The 22,034-nt window shown below is 35.6% G+C and overlaps 1 protein-coding gene across 1 annotated transcript in view; it reads right to left on the bottom strand.

Annotated features, from left to right (window-relative positions):
* The window catches only part of SYCP2 (synaptonemal complex protein 2), a 69,207-nt gene that overhangs the window by 28,482 nt on the left and 18,691 nt on the right, over positions 1-22,034 (bottom strand). Inside the window, 10 exon segments of the mRNA XM_057702321.1 lie at positions 1,377-1,522; positions 2,376-2,475; positions 5,419-5,565; positions 6,032-6,106; positions 7,274-7,422; positions 14,889-14,949; positions 19,628-19,723; positions 20,262-20,307; positions 21,443-21,495; positions 21,579-21,721. Coding sequence (XP_057558304.1) covers positions 1,377-1,522; positions 2,376-2,475; positions 5,419-5,565; positions 6,032-6,106; positions 7,274-7,422; positions 14,889-14,949; positions 19,628-19,723; positions 20,262-20,307; positions 21,443-21,495; positions 21,579-21,721 — 1,016 coding nt within the window.

Below are 22,034 nucleotides of genomic sequence, written 5' to 3'. Positions count from 1 at the left end.
TTATGTAGTATTACATTATTTTGTAAAGTTCTGGCCATTGCACAGGTCACTTCTTGACTACAGCAAGCTTTCCTCTTTCCAGAGCCACAGATACACACTGCCCAGATCAAATAAAAATCTGCCATCGCCATCAGAAAAATATACCCTCTAACTAAGATATTTTGCCTCATCCTGGCTGTCTTCCCTACTGGGAGAGGAGCAGTATGAAAATGTACAGGTGTGTTTCTGGTTGTCACAATGACAGAAGGGCTCTGCTGACAGTGAGCAAGCACAGGCCTATGATGCTTGTCACCCGACAACATTCAGAACCATGCTGTATAACTAAACAATACTACCCCTATTAGGAAACACTTAGCTAGACAATCTGAACCATTACTTTGACTATTTTTTCCTAATATCTTCAACTCTCGCACCCTTTATCTTTCTACCACATAGCCATTAAAATTTTTTTACATCCACCATCTTCCTTTTTTACTGTAACACCAAGGCTGCTAAGCTTTATTTGAGGAAATTAGACTTATTTCTGAACTAATGCCATGATAAGATTCATAGTCTTAAATCTGAACTGGGCCCTCAACACTGCCCAACACTTGTACTTATTCTTACCCCTCTCCATTATCTCTCAGTAGTTATGCCAAATCTCTGTGTGTCCCTGAGCCCTCTACTTCAAGGCTCTATCCCCAAGAGAAGCTCACCATCCTCACACTTCAGAGAAAACAAAAGCTTTTAGGTGTTCCTCATCTACAAACTTATCTGTATCACTCATTACCTATTTCTCCAAAATACAACTTTCTCTCATCCATTCCCTGCTCCGTCCCCCTTTGACTACCTGGAAAGAATACCCTCCTCGATGTCCATCTGACTAATAACCTTTATTGACCCTTCAAAAATCAACTCACTCTCCATCTCCTAAAAGATTATCTCTTGGTTTTCACCTTCCCCTCCAGCTCTAGGATTAGGCACCTGCCCCTCTACTAGGTTTCTACTGCATCCTGTATGTACATCTGAGAACATATACAATATTATAATTATCTTATTAATTTGTCTAATTCCTATGCTGGAATTAATTACAGACAGATTCCACTTGTATCTTACATTTCTAAACCAGAACCTTCCCCACAGCAGACACTCATTTGCATAATAAACTAAAGAATGATGGCAAATCCACTTCTCCCACTGAATGCATAAATCAGTTACATTGAATGAATATTTCTAAATTTTGTTAGCACAGTAAATGAGTGACAAGACCTTATGATATTTTAAAAAATTTAAAGAGCAACCTTTTAAGAAAAGTGAGACACTCACTGCTTGCAATATGTTATTTCTACAATAACTTGACAAAAACTTATTTAAAAATGCTTTCAAAGTACAGTTACTTTGTCTGTCTTATCTCCTCTCTTTCCTTCTTCAGATGGTCTAGATTTCAGTGATACAGCATTATCCACTCCATGTTCCAATGTTTCAGAAACACTGGGGCTCGTCATCTGCAGTGGTGGTTTAATTCTTCTTCTTCGTGGTGTTGCTAAAATGGAGGACAAAGGGCTGCTATGTTTGTAGGATTTTAAAAAATTACACGTTGCTATTATTGCAATACTTTTTGCTGAGAAAGGTTACAAAAGGGGATTCTAGGATGAGTCCCAGGTTTCTGATTTAGATGAGTAACTGGATATGGATGCCATATACCAAGGTAAGAAATGGAGAAAAATCAGCAGGGAGGGGCGAAAGATGCATTTATTTTGGACCTATTAAGTTTGAGAAGTCTGTCAAACATAAGATAATATCCCAGTAGACAATCAGATTTTGGGAACAGAAGGTCACCATTAAACTGTCATAAAGATTAAATAATACTGTGTTTACAGCAACTAGTATAAAGTATCAGATTATTTTTAAATTTTTATTTATCTCTTAGTATGTACCAGGCACTGTCTAAATGTGTCACAACATTTCTTGTTTAATGAATAACTTTTATTTAATCCTTTAAATGATTTGATGAGGTTAAACACTTTAGTCCCATTTCACAGAAAGGAAAACCGTTTCTAAGTTCAGCTACAAAGTACACACCTGGGAGTGGGGAAACAAGCCCAAGCAGCCTGATTAATTTAATGCTTATCAACTGCTATGCTGATTCCCACTTAAACTACAAGTTATTAATGCTGGATATTAATATTTTGAATAATGTTTATTATGGATACCCATTAAACCTCTCAGACATTTGAAATTTTTCGACAGAAGACATTTATGGTTCATATTTTATCAATTTTTATATCCCCAAATTACCCTATAGGTAAATTAGATCCAGAATATTTCTGAATTTTAAAAAAGCCTGCTTTAAACAATAATACTTGTTAGAAATCTTTTAAGACTATAAAACTCACATGTATTGACTAAAAGTATTGGACTTCTCACAGTGTATCTATCTGCACCAGGAACAATCATTGATGCTTCAGACATTTTTCTTTTGCTAGGAGTAATTATCTTAAACCATGAGAAAAAAACCATAGTAAATAAACATACTCTTTTGAAATTAAATATCCTACAATTTTATTAAGAACATTTTACCTTGACTACACACAAAATATATATGACATTGTATAAACAACATGATATCCAGACATTTCTGTATTTTAGGCTGACTTGAAGGATTTTATTCTAATGTTTAGTATTGAATAGATAGCCGAAACAAGTAAAGAACATTGTTCTAAAGAATATTTAAAGAATATCCAGACTTAAAAATATAGCACCTTTATATCTTAGCTGACAATATTTTACTGATACTCAGTTTATCTAGTTAACCATTGGCTCACAATTTCCTATTCTATTTCATAAGGATGATGTTTGGAACACATATTTATGTAAACTTGTTTTGTTTCTTTTTTTTTTAAAGCTCTTTATTGGAATATAATTGCTTTACACTGTTGTGCCAATTTTTGAGGTACACCAAAGTGAATCAGCTGTATTTATACATATATCCCCATATCCCCTCCCTCCCATGACTCCCTCTCACCCTCCCTATCCTGGCCCTCTAAGGCATCACCCATCATCGAGTTTCTCTCTCTATATTATGCAGAAACTTCCCACTAGCTTGTTTGTGAAAACTTTCATAATGTTAAGCATTCTTCAAAACTTTCACACTTTTAAAAAACTGTATTACTATTCTGTGAAGACTAAACTGCCTTTGGAGTAGAAAGCAGCTACAGGAATTCAGAGACTCAGTGGCACACAAGCTAGTGTTTCAAAAAAGATCTGCATTTTCTAACTTTAGCCTAGAATGACTGATAAGACAACAGAAGTAGATAAGCAGAGGCGGGACTACAGAGCATAGAGGGTGCCAAACAAAGAAGTACATGATGGAAACCATAAGAGGCAGAAGACAGCTGCTTTTAAAAAGGCACCTGCCCCTAAGATGGAGAAAAACATATTGGAGTTTTGAGTAGGTATGTATGAGGGCAAGTCAAAAATTAACCACACTCTGGTTATATTAAAACTTCTGTAAATTCTATAGCCAAAGTGCGGATAATTTTTGACTCACCCTCGTAGATGGGGCATGGAGGAAAAGTCGGGAAGGATAGGAGAAAAGTGAATTCTAAGATTGACCAAAAATAAGCTACTGAACCAGCAGATTTTTCTTAAAGAAATTACAGTTCCTAGTGGTATATAATGAATGGGATCCAAAAAGGTATTCATGGAAATGTTTCAAACAGTTAATCCTTATTGAAAACATAGTGGGTATTTAACAACACTGCAATGTTTTTCAAACTTTAATGTGCTTAAGACCTTTTCCAGCATTTGTGTTATGATTCAATAGGTTTAAGGTGGTAGGACGGTCTAAGAATCTACATTTTTAATAAGTACTCAAGTTATCATTCTGATATAAAGACACACACACACACACAAATGGCTTTTATAATCTAATCATCTGAGGGAATTATAGTTGACAAAATGATACTTTTAATTTAATGAAGGACACAGACTAAAGGGAAAAATAGTGAGTAACAATGTATGGAAGAGCCTGTGAGAGTTATAGTTGCCTAAAGGTGAGAAATCAGTAAAAACAAATAATCAGGAAAAGCTCCATTAAGAAAGTAAAAATGAAGATTTACAAATGTAAGTACACTTTAGATAAGTAGAGGTAAAAACAGCACAAATGAAGGTACAGAGGCAAGAGTTAGCATGGCCATAAAAAAGAGACAGTAAAGCAAGTGACCATACTAAAGTGGAGGGTATTTTGATGGAGTAATATTAAACTACAGAATGTCTTCAAAGTAAGTCAAAATTTAGATTCAATGGGATAAACACAGAGATCACAAGGCTTTCTGAGCAGAAGAATGCTACGAGGATACTGGTATTAAGAAAAATCAGGGGTATACCGCACAGGGTAGCTGACAGGATGGAGCAACAGTGTTAAAGACACTCTTAGGAGGTTACTGTATAACCTAGGTATGCTAAAGTGAGCAATGGTAAGGGGAATAAGGAGGAAACGACGTGAGAAATATTATGAAAGAACAGTCACTAGCACCTTGGTTCTAGGTATGGCGGGAGAAGAGGCTGGAATCAAGGATATCATCAGAAAATTGAATGGTAACATTACTGAAGTATGGAGGCAGATGCAAATTTGAGGCAAAAGATAAAGAGTTTGAGGTTGGATTTTGGGAAACAGCTTGAAGAGACATACCAAGGGAAATACTAAGAGTAAGTGGAGATGTAGCTATGGAACTGAAGAGAAGCCTGGTACATTTTAAGAGCTTAAATCATGCACAGGAAGGAAGCTCTCTAAGGGAAAAGACATAGAGATGTTCAGAAGGCTGGGTATCAAGCTTTTAGAGAAAATCTACATTTAGGAGATGGTGAGAGAAAGTATCTCTGATGCAGTAAGTAAAAAGGGAATTAAAATGCTAACACAGAAGACAAAGGAGGAGAGAACATGAAGAAAGAGAGGGCTGTTAGCAATGTCAAGGGTCACAGCAAGGTGTGGAGAAGGCAACTGGAAAGGGCTCTATCAGGTGTGGCTACAGGAGACCCTCAACGGAGCAGGAGGAGGAGGAGGAGGAGGAACCTAACATGCTGCTCTCTTCCCTCATGCACACAGAGCAGTATATTATACATTTGTATTCTACATTACAGCCAAGTGCAAAGATGGAACAGAAAGGATAAATGCAAAAAGTGGTAGTTACTTTCCTATGTATCTCTAATTTGAAACTTACAAGTATATAGTATACCTTGTCCTAAATCTCTAACCCCTTCATATAAATACAATTTGCTGAAACTCAACTCTTTTGTTTGTATTTGTAAAAGGCAGGGGAAATACTCTGAAATGTTACTGACGAACAAATGAATTCTAGACGCTTTTTTCTGTAATTATATATAGCAATGATTTGACCTATGCTATTCTATAAATGACTATTTTGATACCATATATACCTCAGGCTGACTATTTTTTATATCCTCTTGATTACTGTTTTTGATATATTTTGGAGGTTTAGCAAATTCCTGCTGAGAGTTAGCTTTTTCTTTCAAACTAACAAGTTCTTCTTCGACTGGTGAGATTTGACCTTCTGGGACTAGAATCTGTTGGAGAACAAGGAAAAAGTGTTAAAACTGCAAACCATAGGAAGTTCTCAAAAATCACTGGATGTCTTTGTAAAGCGCTCATTTATCTCACACTCATAAAGGCCACTTCTTTTTGTCTTATATCTACGTACTATTATAATTTTTAGTCCTATAAAGTCATCCAACAAAAAGCATCCACTTTTTCAAATGTTAATAGACATAAAACAGGCTTTGGCATTAGCAGAAGAACATATATTTCTGATTTTTAAAGTTACCAAAATTCGTATTAATAACAATCTACCTTCTGTACTGTTATCATTAATAACATGTTTAAAAAGTATACACATCTTACTGGGGCACTATGTTGAGACAATTTATTTTTTAGATATTCACCTTCCAAGATGAAATTCATTACTGTGCTATTACTATTTAGGGTTAAACTTAGCCCCGTGATAAAAATCAAGTAAGTTACATAGACACATACCTGTGATCCACTTGCATCAAAAAGAATATGCACAGATGTTTTGGCAACCGAAATATCTTGTTTTCTGGTAAATTCCTAAAATTAAATTAATTCAAAGGGATGTCATTTTCTCCCAGTTCTTTCCATTTTAATGGAATTGTTTCCTATACCTGTTTCCTTCCAAAACTGCCAAATTACCTTAAATCATTATGATTTATATATATAAATACTCTTCTCAGAACACTTCAGTGACTCCCCACTAACCATGGTCTTAGCCTGCCATTTTGGTAAGGATTCCTCACAAGTGTATTATCTGCTTTTCTACACTGTAAATCTATACATGCTATGGACTGAACATGTCCCTCCATAATTCATATGTTGAAACCTAGCCCCCAAGGATGCTATTAGGAGGGGAGGCCTTTGGAGGTTGCCTAGGTCATAAGGGCAGAACCCTTATGAATGAGATTAGTGTCCTTATAAAAGAGACCCCAGAGAATGCCCTCATCCCTTTCACCACGTAAGGACACCATGAAAAGATGGCCATCGATGAACAAGGAAATGGGCCCTCTCCAGACACTGAATCCACCCTGATCTGACTTCCAGCCTCCAGAACTATGAGAAATAAATGTTTGTTGCTTAAGGCACCCAGTCTACGGTATTTTTGTTACAGTAGCGTGAACAAACTATGACATGCACCACCCAAGCTTGTTAACTGAATATCTTCCTAAACATAATGTGAATTGCCACCTTGATTCCCAGTTAAACAATATCTGACTCATAATGTCTTCTAGAATCCTGGAATGCATCTCATCTAAATTTCATTTATTAACTTCAAAGGCCATTTCAAGGCCCACCTCCACAGCCTATCCTTCAGATCTGACTCTTAACAAGAATTCTTTCTTCAACTTCTATACTTCATTTTCTACTTACTTCTTCTGAGGCATATTCTGTAATTCTCACAATGTTTAATATCTTGAAAACAAGGCTTTGTCTCATTTCACTTTTTAAACACCTCACAGGAATTCATTAAATGTTTTGAGTAGCTGCTGCTAATTTTGTTATCTGAGAGTCTTTCTAATAGGTATCTGAAAGGGTATGGCTAACAATCTGATGGCCATTCCACAATACAAATTTAAAGGACTAAAAATCTACGTGTTACTTTAAGAATTGTAGGGGGAAAAAAATCAATGAAACTTATAGCCCCAAGTAACTGAAAGCTTGAAGAATTATGAAAATAAATGTTTATTAAAAAGTTTAACTTACCCTATACTTACTGGCACCAAAAATTTTTTGTGTCACATTAGTGATTTCTAATGATGCATCAAAATACAAAAGCAATTCTTTCCCTTCTATTTTACTAATTTTTACTTTATTTTTCAGAATTACAGTCAGTAGCTTCTTCGATTCTCTCACTGTACACAAATGAATCACACTGATTAGTTAATATTCATTTCTATATCACTCTATAGTATACTATAAATAAGAAACGCATGCAGCATACCAATCAAAATGAACTGAAATAAAATTAACTTTTAGGATTTAACAGTATTTAAATTAATTCTGATACTAACTACTTATATAAACAAATCAAGTCAGTTTATTTTTCAAAAGCTCAGTTTCCTGATCTACAAATTATATGGTAATAAATAATTATTGAACTAAAGCCCTGAATACATTCCAGACACTAATAGGTTCTTAATATTCTTTGAACACATCTGAGAAAACTATTTTCTTAATTTAAAAGAGGCCAAAAAGAAAATAACTTTAATTCCATAACTATTCCTAGGCACAGGCATCTATTCAGACATTTCTATTAAAGCCACAGTTGGTACACACATGTTGACAAAGAACATCTGGTAAAAGCCCGAGTGCCAGGAAATTGTGAAGGAAGAGGGATACAGTGCTAATCCTCAATAGGTTCATCAACCCAGTGAAAAGAAAACACTGGTACGTGCCAGTTTATAAGAAGCATTCACCTCCCTTCCTCCAAAAATCACCTGGCACCCAATTCATGTGCCTGTATTAGGGACTGTGGTCCTGTCCTACCTCTGGTGGTGCTCCGGTTGCTGACTGAGAAGTCTCCACACCTGCCCCCAGCGTTTGCTTTTGGGCAAGAGGAAAACATCCTGATGGAGAAGGACCACACCAAGGAGAAAATTTTGTGTCTGCATCAGGAAAGCTCCCCTGGCCACTCCATGATCTACCCGAAAGGACAAATGCTCCTACTGGCTATAAAACTCTGACACTTATGAGGCTCGCCCAAGCAGAAAATGTCCTATTTGCTTTTGCAACTATACGGTCATGAAACTTCCTCAATAATGTCCTTTGATGGTACTAAGAATTATTAGTTGCTTGAAGATAGTGGTAATGCAGTTTCTAATCCAAAATGCTGGTAGTTTTCTTTGAAAGAAAAAAATAGTCACAAGTCTCAACAGTAAAAATTTTCAGGCTTTAGAGATGAAAGAGTAGGTAACACTGAAGATGACAATGTTTCATCATGATGATTAGAACATTTATAATTTTTATAGATATTTTTGCTTATTGTTATACCCCTCTGATAAGCATTTGAATTTTTTCCACAGCTTGCTGTGAACTTAGAGTAAACGCAATATTTGCTTCACTGCCTGCATGAGCATGGTGTTAGAATTACTCTGAATTTACTATTTTGCTGAATGCTTTGTACCTGTTTATAGAAAGCATTCTCCACATATATCACGACTATCTACATAAGGATTTATTGATATTTGTTATAGTTTATTGCTGACTTTGTTGAAATTTCTGATATTTGCTTTGACTGCCTGAACTATATCACGGCTTGCTTTTTAGTTAGCAATATTACTGAGATACCAAAATAAGGAAAAAAACGTTCTATTTTGTTGTTTCCTAGAAAATCCAAGTATTTATAGATATCAACATATTTGGATCTTATAATGTTACCTAGATATTTCTGTAGGATTCCAGTATACTATACCTACATGAATATAATATGCTTTCTCCTGCAAAGCCATTCAAAAAAACACTTAAACACTGTCCATGGAGTCTTTATTTTACATACTCCTATAAACTGAACACAAGAGGTTCTAACTGTGCCATCGTGCTGCTGCTTCCCCATTCCCGCAGTCTGCAACTGCAGACATTCTTTTTCACTAGAACTATTGATTGATCTCCGGAGTCCACACTTTTTTTAAACTTCTATGAGTGCCAGTCTTGTAAAAATTCAGATCTTGCCTGCTCCACGTAGGTAGACTACATCACCACTTTATTACAAAGGATATTAAAAGATACAAATGAACAGCCAGATGAAGACAGAGAGTGCAAGGTCTGGAAGAGTCCTGAGCACAGGAGATACTGCCCCTGTGGAGTGTGGGGTATGCCACCAAGGGTCAGTGTAAGGGCTGAAGTATGTATACTGGTATAAATAATAAAAGAGTTAATTATTATCTTGACATCTGAAATTTCAGTGGAAATTATGGTGGAGTGGGATATAAAACAGAATGTAGAAAAGAATAGAAATAAAGAGCAAGAGAGAGAAAGATTTAGTAAAAAAAACCCATTCTCTCAGACTCCCCTCGTGGCACAGTGGTTAAGAATCTGCCTGCCAACACAGGGGACATGGGTTTGAGCCCTGGTCTGGGAAGATCCCACATGCCGTGGAGCGACTAAGCCCATGTGCCACAATTACTGAACCTGCGTGCTGCAACTACTGAAGGCTGCATGCCTAGAGTCCGTGTTCTGCAACAAGAGAAGCCACCACAATGAGAAGCCCCCACACCTCAACAAAGAGTAGCCCCTGCTCGCTGCAACTAGAGAAAGCCCATACACAGCAACGAAGACCCAATGCAGCCAATAAATAAATAACAAAACTGTTCTCTCAAAATTGGCTATGAATGCAAAAAGAACAAGATGGAGGAAAACACAGGATCCGAGTAGGCTTTTTAAGATGCAGTGACAAATGTTCCATAAAAAGGTATGATGTTAAAACTACAGGAGAGGACATTATGTTAAGTGAAATAAGCCAGCCACAAAAAGACATTTACTATATGATTCCACTTAAAATAGTCAATTTCATAGAAACAAAAAGTAGAATGGTGGTTACCAGGGGCTGGGTGGAGGGGAAAAGGGGCATTATTTAATGAGTATAGAGCTTCAATTTCTCAAGATGACAAAAGTTCTGAAGATCTGTTTCACGATAATGCAAATGTGCTTAACACTACTGAACTATAACTTAAAAATGGTAAAGATGGTAAATTTTATGTGATTTTTGCCACAATGAAAAAATAATATAAACTGGGTGAGGGTATATATGGAAACTTTTTACACTATTTCGGCAAGTTTTTTATAATCTATTTTAAAATTAAGAATTTATCTTTGAAAAAGACCCAAAGCGAACTTCCAGAGATGCAAAATATACTGCCTGATAAACATTATATGGGATAGCATAGAAGCAGGTTAGACACTGCAGAAGAAAATATTAATTAGCAAGAAAAAAAAGCAATATAAAGCTACGTAAATGAAAAAAAGAGAGTGTAAATAAAAGCCTGGGGTTTGGGGTGGAGAAGCCAGAGAATCAGTGAGCTGTGGGATAACTTCATATAGCTCAGTATATATGTAATCAGACCTTCCAGAGGGGGGGAGAAAAAAGGAGCAGAAAAAAATATTTGAAGAACAATGGATAAAAACTTTAGAAGCAAGGAAGCTCGATGAACCTCAAGAAGGAACAATATGAAGGAAGTGACACTGAAGGGCTATAATCAGTTGTTTAAAACTACTAATGAAGAGAAAATCTTAAAAGCAGCCAGGGGAAAAAAGACTTTAAACAAAAAGGAGCAAACATGAGAATGACAGACTTCTTATCAGAAATAATGCAAGCCAAGAGACAGTAAAGTAACATTTTTAAAATAAACTGAGGACTTCCCAGTGGTGCAGTGGTTAAGAATCCGCCTGCCTATGCAGGGGCTGCGGGTTCGAGCCCTGGTCCAGGAAGATCCCATGCACTGGAGAGCAACTAAGCCCATGTGCCACAACTACTGAGCCCATGTACTGCAACTACTGAAGCCTGTGTGCCTAGAGTCCATGCTCCGCAACAAGAAAAGCCACCACAATGAGGAGCCCTTGCACCACAACGAAGAGTAGCCCCTGCTCGCCACAACTGGAGAAAGCCTGTGTGCAGCAATGAAGACCCAACACAGCCAAATAAATAAATAAAATAAATCTTTAAAAATAAATAAACTGAAAGAAAAACAACAGGCAATCTAGAATTCTATATGTATCAAAAATACTTTTCAAAATAAAAGCAAAATAAAGATCTTCTGACATAAAAAAGCTGAAAGAACTCATCACCAGCATATATGCAGTATAAGAAATATTAGAGAAGTCACTTAGGCAGAAGGAAAATAATACCAGATGGAAATCTGGGTCTATACAAATGAAAGCCGAACACTTGAAATGGTAAATATGTAGGTAAATATAAAATACTTTTTAATCCACCTTTTAAATCTCTTTAAAAACTAACTGGCTACATAAAGAAAAATATCATCACATCATATTATGAGGTCTTTGACACATTCAGAGGCAACAGTTTTTTAACATTATTGACAGCAACGGCACAAAGGCCAGGAAAGCAAAAATGAAGTTTACTACTACAAGGTTCTTACACTCGTCATAAAGGGGTATAATATTACTTGAACGTACACAATATTAAGTTAAATATGTATAAAATAAACTGTAAATCAGCCACTAAAAAAGTGGATATAAAGCCAACAAAAGAAATGCAATGAACCCATTGAAAATGAATTAATACAAAAGAAGAAAAAGAGAAAAAGAAAAGAAACATAGCAGATGGGATGGCATGTAGAAAAAACAAAAGCTAGATGATAAATTTAAAGTAGATCAATAGTCACATTAAAAACCACAAAAGGCAGAGACTGTCAAGTTACATTTAAAAAGCAACATCCAGCATGATGCCTATAAGAAATCCACTTTGAATAAACAGACACAAATGACTTAAAGATATGCCATGCTATAATTAACCAACAGAAACTTGGAGAAAGTATATTAATATTATACAAAGTAGAGAGCAAAGAATATTATCAGAGGAAAAACAGAATCATTTCATAATGATAAATTTATGCAGAAAAGATAATACCTACAAATGTTTATAAAACTAATAGAAATTCAAAATACCTGAAGCAAACTTCCCTGGTGGCGCAGTGGTTAAGAATCCGCCTGCCAATGCAGGGGACACGGGTTCAATCCCTGCTCCAGGAAGATCCCACATGCTGCACAGCAACTAAGCCCATGTGCCACAAGTATTGAGTCTGCGCTCTAGAGCCCATGAGCCACAACTACTGAAGCCCTTGTGCCTAGAGCCCGTGCTCCGCAACAAGAAAAGACACCGCAATAAAGAGCCCACACACTGCAATGAAGAGTAGCCCCTGCTCACCACAACTAGAGAATGCCCATGTGCAGCAATGAAGACCCAATGCAGGAAAAAAAAAATAAAACAATAAATAACAGAACTGAATGAATAGAAAAAAATAACACAACTATAGTGGAATACACATTCAAGTGCACTCAGATCATTTACCAAGATAGACCATATTCTGGGTCATAAAATAAGTGTCAATATATTGAAAAGGATTCTCAAATCATACAAAGTATACTCTCTGGTAACAATGAAATTAAGTTAGAAATCAACAACAGGAAGATATCCCTGAAATCTCAAGTATATAGAAACTAAATAAAACACTTTTAAATAAACCTATGGGTCAAGGAAGAAATCAAAAGAGAAATTAAAAAAAGAATCAAATTAATGAAAATGGAAACAGCACATGGAAATCTGTAGGATGCTGGTAAGGAAATACTTAGGGGAAGAATTTAAAGCACTAAAAGGCTATATTAGAAAAGAAAAAAATGGTCTCAGATCAATGAGTTCAGCTTCACCCTGAGACACTAGACACAGGAAAGCAAATTAAAACTAAAGCAAGCAGAAGAAAAGAAATAATGGATATAAGAGCAGAAGATCAATTAAATTGAAGGTCAAAACACAAAAATGAGAAAAATCAATGAAACCAAAGGCTGGTTCTTTAAGAATATCAATAAAATTGATATACCTCTCATCAGACTGATTAGGAAAAAAGATAAGATACAACTTATCAGTATCCAAGGCAACAGGGCGACCATCACTACAGAATCTACAGACAGTGAAAAGATAAAAAGGGACCATTATAAACCACTCCGTGCCAATAAATCTGACAACACGGATGAAACAGATTACTTGAAAAACACAAATTACCAAAGTTTACTCAATGAAAAAAAAAAGATAACCTGAAAAACCCTTTATCTATTAGATAAATTGAATTTGTAGTTCAGAGACTTCAGCAAAGAAGAGTAAAAGTAAAAGCCCAGACTGCTTCATTGGTAAATACTACCAAGTACATAAGGAAGAAACAACACCAATTGTTCACATACTCTCAGAGAAAACTGAACACTATGGAATACTTGCCAATTCATCCTATGACGCTAACAATGCCCTGATTTTGAAACTTTAAAAAAAAAAAAAAAGAAAGACATTACAGGAAAAGAAAACTATAGGCCATCTAGAACATGAAATACTAAATTCCTAACTAAATTTTGCAAATCAATTCCAATGATATATAAAATAATACATCACAACAAAGTATAATTACTGTTACAACGCTATTTCTCTGGATATCAAACTACAATCCCAGTTATAATTCTAACAGGTTTTTTGTAGCAAACGATAAGCCAATTTTAAAATTTACATGGAAATTCAGAAGGTCTAGAATTTTCAAAAGTCTTAGGAAAAAAACACACAATGTTAGAAGACTTACACTACCTAAGACTCACTGTAAATCTACAGTAATTAGAACAATGTGGTACTGGCATAGGGAATAGATCAATGGAATGGACTACAGCAGCAAGACCTGCACTTACACCAGTCATTTGATTTTCAACAAGGGAACCAATGAAATCCAGTGGGGAAAGGAAAACCTTTTCATACACTGGAATAACTGTATACTCATACAAGAAAATGTACCTAAATGCTTACATCGCACAATAACCAAATATTAATTTGAGATGGATCATAATCCTAAATATAAAAGCTAAAACCACAAAGTTTTTTATAGAAAAACGGGAGGACATCTTTGTGATTTGGCAGTAGGCAAAAATTTCTTCGGTCACACAAAGCAATGGCCATGAAAGGAAAAAAAACTGATCATGTGGACTTCAAATTTAAAAACTTCTGCTTATTAAAGACACCACTGAGACAATGAATAAGCAAGATACAGACGGGAGAAAACACTCACAGAACATATATTTGTCAAAGGATTTGTATTCAGGATACATAAGAACTCAAAAACTTAATAATAATAAAAAAAAGATACTCCAGTAAAAAAAAGTGGACAAAATATTTAAACAAATACTTCATAAAGAAGATGTATGAATGGCCATAAGCACATGACAAAGTGCTCAACATCACTGGTTATTAGGAAACTGCAAATAAAAACGATCATGAGATACCACTACATGCCCATTGAAGTAACTAAAATATGTCTTGACATCTGAACGTGGAGGGGTGCCAAGTCTGCCAAGATGTACGATTTCTGTCCAGCACATACTGACAAGAAAGTAACTGATCAAGGGTTTTAGACTAGATAGAGAAGGAAATAAATACAATATTTGGGGGGAAATGAGAAGTCAGGGAATTTGATGATATTGAACTTATCAAATTTATGAATGTGGACATATAAAATGTTGATCCTGCTTTCATCAGTCTATTGTGTTTTTTCTATAGTGTATGCAAGCTTCTACTCCAGCAGAACAAGAAGACAATTACAGAAAACAAGTTTAATACCTTCAATGCTGTATATTTGTACTTCTTCCTCAGGCACAGTGACTGCTTCCCATTGATGATCCTTAAATTTAAAAACAGTTTTTGATCATAAATAATAATTTATTCTTGCTTTAAATCTCCTTTAAACACCATTTTTAACTTATACAAAGTTTTTTTTTCTAAGTATCACTAAGTAACTGGTTGATATAACACATTTCTTGCTCCATCAATTGACTACATAATATATTATACTTGTCACATTTAATCTATTTGTTCACTGTTAAAAGTAAATGATAGGACTTCCTAGGTGGCGCTGTGGTAAAGAATCCGCCTGCCAATGCAAGAGACATGGGTTCGAGCCCTGCTCTGGGAAGATTCCACATGCCACAGAGCAACTAAGCCCGTGCGCCACAACTATTGAGCCTGTGCTCTAGCGCCCGTGAGCCACAACTATTGAGCCCATGTACCACAACTATTGAAGCCCACGTGCCTAGGGCCCGTGCTCCACAACAAGAGAAGCCACTACAATGAGAAGCCCGTGCACCACAATGAAGAGTAGCCCCTGCTCGCAGCAACTAGAGAAAGCCTGTGTGCAGCAACGAAGACCCAACACAGCCAATAAATAAATAAAATAAATAAGTAAATAAATAAATTTATATATTAAAAAATAGTAAATGATAGTAGTGATTACTTTCATGGTTTCCTATTCTTAATCAAAAAAAGAATGACTATCCATTCATATTTATTAGCGTATACCCTTTTAAAAAATATCACCAATCCTATCATTTCTTCCTTTGAAATGTTTTGTGAAATCATACTCATCCCCCAATTCCCATTCATCAGTTGACTGTCCTTAGATTCAAACACTGAATGCACGTGAATATTTATTTATTTTACTTATTTATTGGCTGTGTTGGGTCTTCGTTGCTGCACACAGGCTTTCTGTAGTTGCTGCGAGCAGGGGCTACTCTTCATTGTGGTGTGCAGGCTCCTCATTGTAGTGGCTTCTCTTGTGGAGCACAGGCCCTAAGCATGTGGGCTTCAATAGTTGTGGCACATGGGCTCAATAGTTGTGGCTCATGGGCTCCAGAGCACAGGCTCAATAGTTGTGGCACACGGGCCTAGTTGCTCCGTGGCACGTGGAATCTTCCCAGAGCAGGGCTCAAACCCGTGTCCCCTGCATTGGCAGGCGTATTCTTAACCACTGCGCCACCTAGGAAGTCCTGAATGCATGTGAATAATAACCCAAAATACTTTCCCCTTCCAAGTATTTTCACTGAAAATTTGTATTAATGAATAAAATAATATGAATTCACACAAAAAAGTCACAGTAAAAATTAGAACCATTCCTAAAAGATGGGATCCTAAAACCTTCCAGTAATCTTATGAGGAAAACAGATTCAATTCTTTTGCTATTTGAGGACCACTCACCCTCTAAAAATTCCACTAAATCCTCAATCTGTTCACTAACTCCCTCCATTTATTTGCCTTAATTGAAAGCAGTCTATAGTCTGAGGGCACCACTCCCATTGTAATCCTAGCCTTCTCCAGTTAAGGTGCTAATTCTCCCAGACCTCAAAACCTCAGAGTCAGGAGGAAAGGGTTGGTGTCCTCCTCTCTCCCCTACGCTCTGAGCAGCTTCATACTTCTCTGTGTATAAAAGCCTTGCTCCTCTGCGGCACATGCCAGCTGCCAAACACACCTACTGGTTATCACCTACTAACTTTAAAGTGACTCTTCCTCATATATAGAGGCACCTGGTCCAAAGCTTTCCTTTTGAAAAAAAAAAAAAGTCTACACTATAAAAATCTTCAGATTTTTAAAAATAGAAATCACAGTACAATGAATATGCCCTTACCCAGCTTCAACAGTTACCAATATATTGTGCCCACTTGTTTCATCTTCACCCCCCTACTCTCCCTCCATTACACTCTCTTCCTCTTGACCTCAATTTTTTTCTTCAATCTCTCTGTTACCCCAGCCATCAATTTTAAAATGCTCTTCTCCTTAAAATGAAGCACCTAACAAAAACCACTCCCTTGAATCCACATCTCACTTTAGCTTCTACTGTGTTTTCTCCTTGTCTTCACTTCCTCTATAAATATTTCTGCCTTCCAGGAATGCCTAAGTCCTCATCACTTAAGTGAAATTGCTCTTCAAGGATCACCAGTTTTTATTTTATTTAACATTTGTTTTGACAGTGTTGATCATTTCCTCTCATAAAACACCCTTTCTTTGCCTTCTATAACACGATGCCCTTTTAATTTGTTCTTTTCTGGCTGATTCATCAAGTATCCTTCAGGCTAGTCTCTTCTACCTATCCTGTATAAATTTGTGTTTTTCACAGTCCTGTCATCTAGACACTCACTAAATCCCATGGTTTCGTTTATCATCTCTACAGAGAGAGCTTCTAAATCTCCACTTACAGCTCAATTCTCTCATCTGGACTTCAGACCAATGTATCCAACTGCCTACGAGATATCTTCAGCTGAAGACCCCCACAAGCGCCTCCAAATCAAAGCATTCAAAGTTGAGCTCATCATCTTTCCGCTATTAACCTGATCCTCCTGTGACAGCATCCCCTTCCATCCAGTTACCCAAGTTTTATTAATTCTTCCTTTTTTTACTAAAACCAAACTACCAAGTCTGCTCAATTCTACCTCCTCAAGTATTTCTGGAATCCATCCACTTCCATCCATCCCCACTGTCATTTTCCAAAACAGTACTACCATGATTTCTCTTACCTGATTTACTGCAGGTCTCCTAAATGCCTCTGGTCTTGTCCCTTTTTAATCTGTTCTCCCTACCAGGAGAATCTTTTACATGAATGTGATGCTCAGTGCCTAGTATACATCTGGCACATAGTAAGTTCTTATTAAAGATTCATTGAACTGATATTGCCTCCTACTTATAATCCTTCTTTAGCTCTACACTGCCTGCCTTATTTTTTTCCAATCTCCTTTGAACTCCATGCGCTAACCATACTCTGTATCTTTCAGTTCTTTGAGTATTCTATTTATTCGTTCTTAAAATAAATAAGAACCCTTGGATAGTTGTAAATGAGAAAAGACAGGTCCCTGATTTAATAAATCTTATGTTCTATGGGGCAAAAACAGTAAAAAACAACAAACAAAAGGATTTTAAGTACCAATAATTCCTATAAAAGAAAAGAAGAGGACAATGTGATATAATGTGGCTGCATGGCTACTTTAGACTGAGTTACCAGAGAATACCTCTACAAGGAGGTGACACCTGTGCTGAAATCTAAATGGGAAGGAACTAAGATGCAAAGATCTGGAGGTTCCTAGGCAGAAGAATGAGCAAGTAGAAAGACCTGAAAAGAGCATGATCTAGAGGAAAAGAAAAAAATGAGTGTGGCTAGAACACAGTAAGCATAGAGAACAGTCTGAGGTTATCAGAGAAATAGCCGGGGGCCAGGTTATGAAGGCCCTCGAACACCGTGTTAAAGAGATAAAGGGAGGGTTTTAAGCAGCCACGATATGGGAGAATGGCTTTGAGGATATATGAAAGAGAAGACAGGGAGAATGCACTACTGCTACAGAAATCCAGAGGAGAGAGGAGTTTAAACATATCTGTGGGAAGAACTCTCTCCCAGCATTTCTAGATCAGTGTCTGAAACATAGGAGGCATTTAATACTTACAAATGCATTTTATACTATGCCTATCAAGTATAATACTAAAATTATTTATTTTCTTGTCTAAATCATCCATTTGGCCAAGTGAGTGAAGTCAGGAACCACATCAATCCTATTCTATCCTCTTCTCCCAAAATGAAAGTCCACTTCCTGAAGAAAATTCAGTTAAAAATACTCCTACAAACCCTGCAAGAATAAATACACTAATGAAAACCGCCAGTGTTCCTGAGAAGTGGTGCTAGTTTTTGGAACTCAATTTTAATTAAGCATTCTAAGAAGGTACTCTAAAAAGAAATAAAGGTATGTGGAAATCCTAAGAGGCATTTGGTTAATGTTCCTCTATAAAGAGTTTACCTGGAACAAAAGGCAGGATTTTACAAGAGAGAGACTAAAAAGACTAAAGCCTCATTGAATTATGGGCAGCCACAATCAGATTAGTAAATGCAAATCAACTCTTACTCAGATGTTGGCCATACAGTGTGAGCTAGAAGTATGCCAATGTGGCAAATATTAAGAGGGGGCTATTTGGAAACAATGCCTCAAGAATTTTCCTCAGGTTAAAAAGAGGTCAGCAGAAAATATACCACTTGGTTGTAAAGCTTAAACATAGCTACAATATAGCACAGAAAGATAAGAACTAAAATTCACTTCTAAATACTATCGCAAGAATCAGTCCCTCACTATTTTCAAACAGAAGACTCTATGAAAGGAAAGACCACTTGTCATTATCTGCTAATGTTATTTTTAACTGAGTGCTTCTGTAGTTAACTGTTGTCTTTTTTAGATTCAATTCACTTTGTTCATATGAATGTTAAATTTTATCAATTAACATGTAAGTAATTTTTGAAAAGCTTATATTTAAAAACTAGTAGTAAATTTTCCCATTTTTCTGTTGCAATAAAACATCAGAAATAATTTTCATTTCTAATTAGCTTGACAGGTTGCCATGCTCATCAAAGCTAATAGAACATTGAAATCTATTAAAATAGCGAAAAAATGAATATACAAAAAATATCCATATTCTTAAGCTGAATTACATTTTACACACACACACACACACACATATACACACACACAAAATGGTACAGAGGGAATAAAGCTTACATCATTGTCTCCAGCAATGTAGAATGATAGAGTCTGGCTCCCAAGATTAAAATCTATCCAAAATTCTTCAAGTTTTTCATCTGATGGTATTTGCAGCTAATAAAATAAACATATAAAACTAGAATATACTATGCTTTTAAAAGTGACGACAAAAAATTATGATGTTATATTCATGGTTGAGTTTTTTTAAAAAAGAAAAAAGCAGAGCTGGAAGGTATGAGAATATAAAGAACATGCAAGTACAGCATTTAAATCAATTCAGAAACAATCAAAAGAAATGCTGCTTAATATTTTACACAGAAATTATCCAGCTCCAAAAAAATCACAAATATTCCAAGTACAAATAAAGGTTGAAAATATTTTCATGCTTGAATATATTCATGAATGATAAACAAAAATAGGCTTGATTAAGGAAACATAAGATTTGAAGTACAACCTTTATATTTCACTATCCTTGGCTACGAATGTGCCTTTTCATAAAATGTCACTTAGATCCAGAATACCAGATCAGCTGCATTTGTGATCTAATTATGACTAACATTAACATTCTTGTCAATGCGTAACCTATAATTCACTTGACCTTTGCATCAAAATTCATCTAATAACTAAAACATGTATTAAGTTTAAAATTTACCTCATATTTATCAAGAAATGCTGATAAACAAGGAAATGTAAAGACCCTGAAATAAAAAGTAGTCTGAGTTAAAGAAAAAAAATTAAGCCTTCACAGCATAATTCTGACTCGCCACACAAATCACACCCAGGACAGAAAGGAAATCAGGCAGCAGTGACAACAACTTACAGAAAATCATATTTCCTTCTTTAATTACTCTTTAAAGTGAGAGTTTAGCAGAGATCTGTTTCTGAAAGAAAGCATACTACTTTGAGGATACTACTCAACCTACCATTTTGACTAAAATGACTATCAAATTACTTTTCATGTTATCGACTATGAGCAGAGATTCCTAATTTACCTTATATTACTAATATTGATACAATGGAAGTTCCCATAAGATTAGATGGGAAAAGAAGAGTAGAAATGAATAATACTGCTAATAAAAATGGCAGAATTCAGTGAATACCTTCTTGGTCAAATACTATTGTAAGTATTAAAGCACGTAACCATCTCATTTAATCTTCTGAACAAACATATGAGGTAGATATTATAGTATTCTTATTTTATAGCTAAGGAAACTGAGGCAAGTAAGGTTAAATAACTTGTCCAACATTACAACAGGAAGAGGAAGGCCTATTATTCAAACCCAAATAACATGACTCCTTGCACTTAACCCTCACCCCATCTTTCATTCCCTTAGCAGGTAAACTAAATGTGAACTCCTTCATCCAATGTGTCCTGAGCGTCTATAAAGTGCCGGGCACTGCCATGCAAAAATACTTCTTCTGTCATTGTCAAAAAGTGATATTTACATCACCTAGCCTTCCATGACCATTCTTGAGATTAAATAACCTCAGAAAGAATATCCTTACTATATGATAATTATAAAAGAAGACATATTTGCTATCTATTTTTATTCCAGTATGTGGATGAAGGAGGTAGCTCAAGTAACATTTATACCTAGATTTTTATTATTCCTTCAACACCAAATTTATAATAATGTATACACGATTCTGAAATAAAGGAAACCAATTTTAGACAAAGTTATTACTTAATATTAATTAAATAAAAATGTATTTTTCCCTCTAAAAAGTACAAAGCAAAATAAGACCAATGGAGGATTATTCAGCCTACCACTGTGTGTTCTCTCTTGAGCTCTATGTCTTTATCATTAAATGGTTGTATTTTGCACTGTTTACCTTCTCTTGTCTCCAAGCATGCCATTTACAAGGTTGAGAAATATCCTGCAATCCTAATTTTTAAAAAAGAGACAGCTTTTAAAAAACATGGTAATTTTAAAAAAACTTCTTAATTTGTTATTTTTATACTACTTACTGTTTCAAATTCAGAGTCTTTAATTCTTTTAAATGCATGAGCAATAAAATCCATTGAAAACCACTGACATGCCAGTTCTTGTCTTTGTTTTCTTGTGGTCATTCTACATAAAGCCTCGACGATACCCACTTGTAAGTCATAATCTTAAAAAAAAAAAGTTAATGTAGTATTTGAAATTATGAAAACTAAAGTTTATAGAAGTCAATATATTTCATAATGTGTTAGAACAGCAAGAGAAATAAGGAACGCAGTGTGATTTACTCATCTTTTGCCATTTTCCTCATACAGATTAGAAACATCTCATCATTACAGGCATGAATACAGCCCAAATAACAAAAGAAGTTAACTGACAGAAGAAACAGGTAAAAAAAAAATTTTTAAGGACATTTAAAAGAAACTCCTAAATATTCAAAGATTCTGCCATTCCATTATTATTAGAGTTGTGAACTGCAAAGT

Source organism: Hippopotamus amphibius, chromosome 12, assembly GCF_030028045.1.
Source record: "Hippopotamus amphibius kiboko isolate mHipAmp2 chromosome 12, mHipAmp2.hap2, whole genome shotgun sequence".
Classification (NCBI taxonomy): domain Eukaryota; kingdom Metazoa; phylum Chordata; class Mammalia; order Artiodactyla; family Hippopotamidae; genus Hippopotamus; species Hippopotamus amphibius.
Note: the sequence above shows the minus strand (reverse complement) of the source record. Positions and strands in the feature narration are given on the sequence as shown.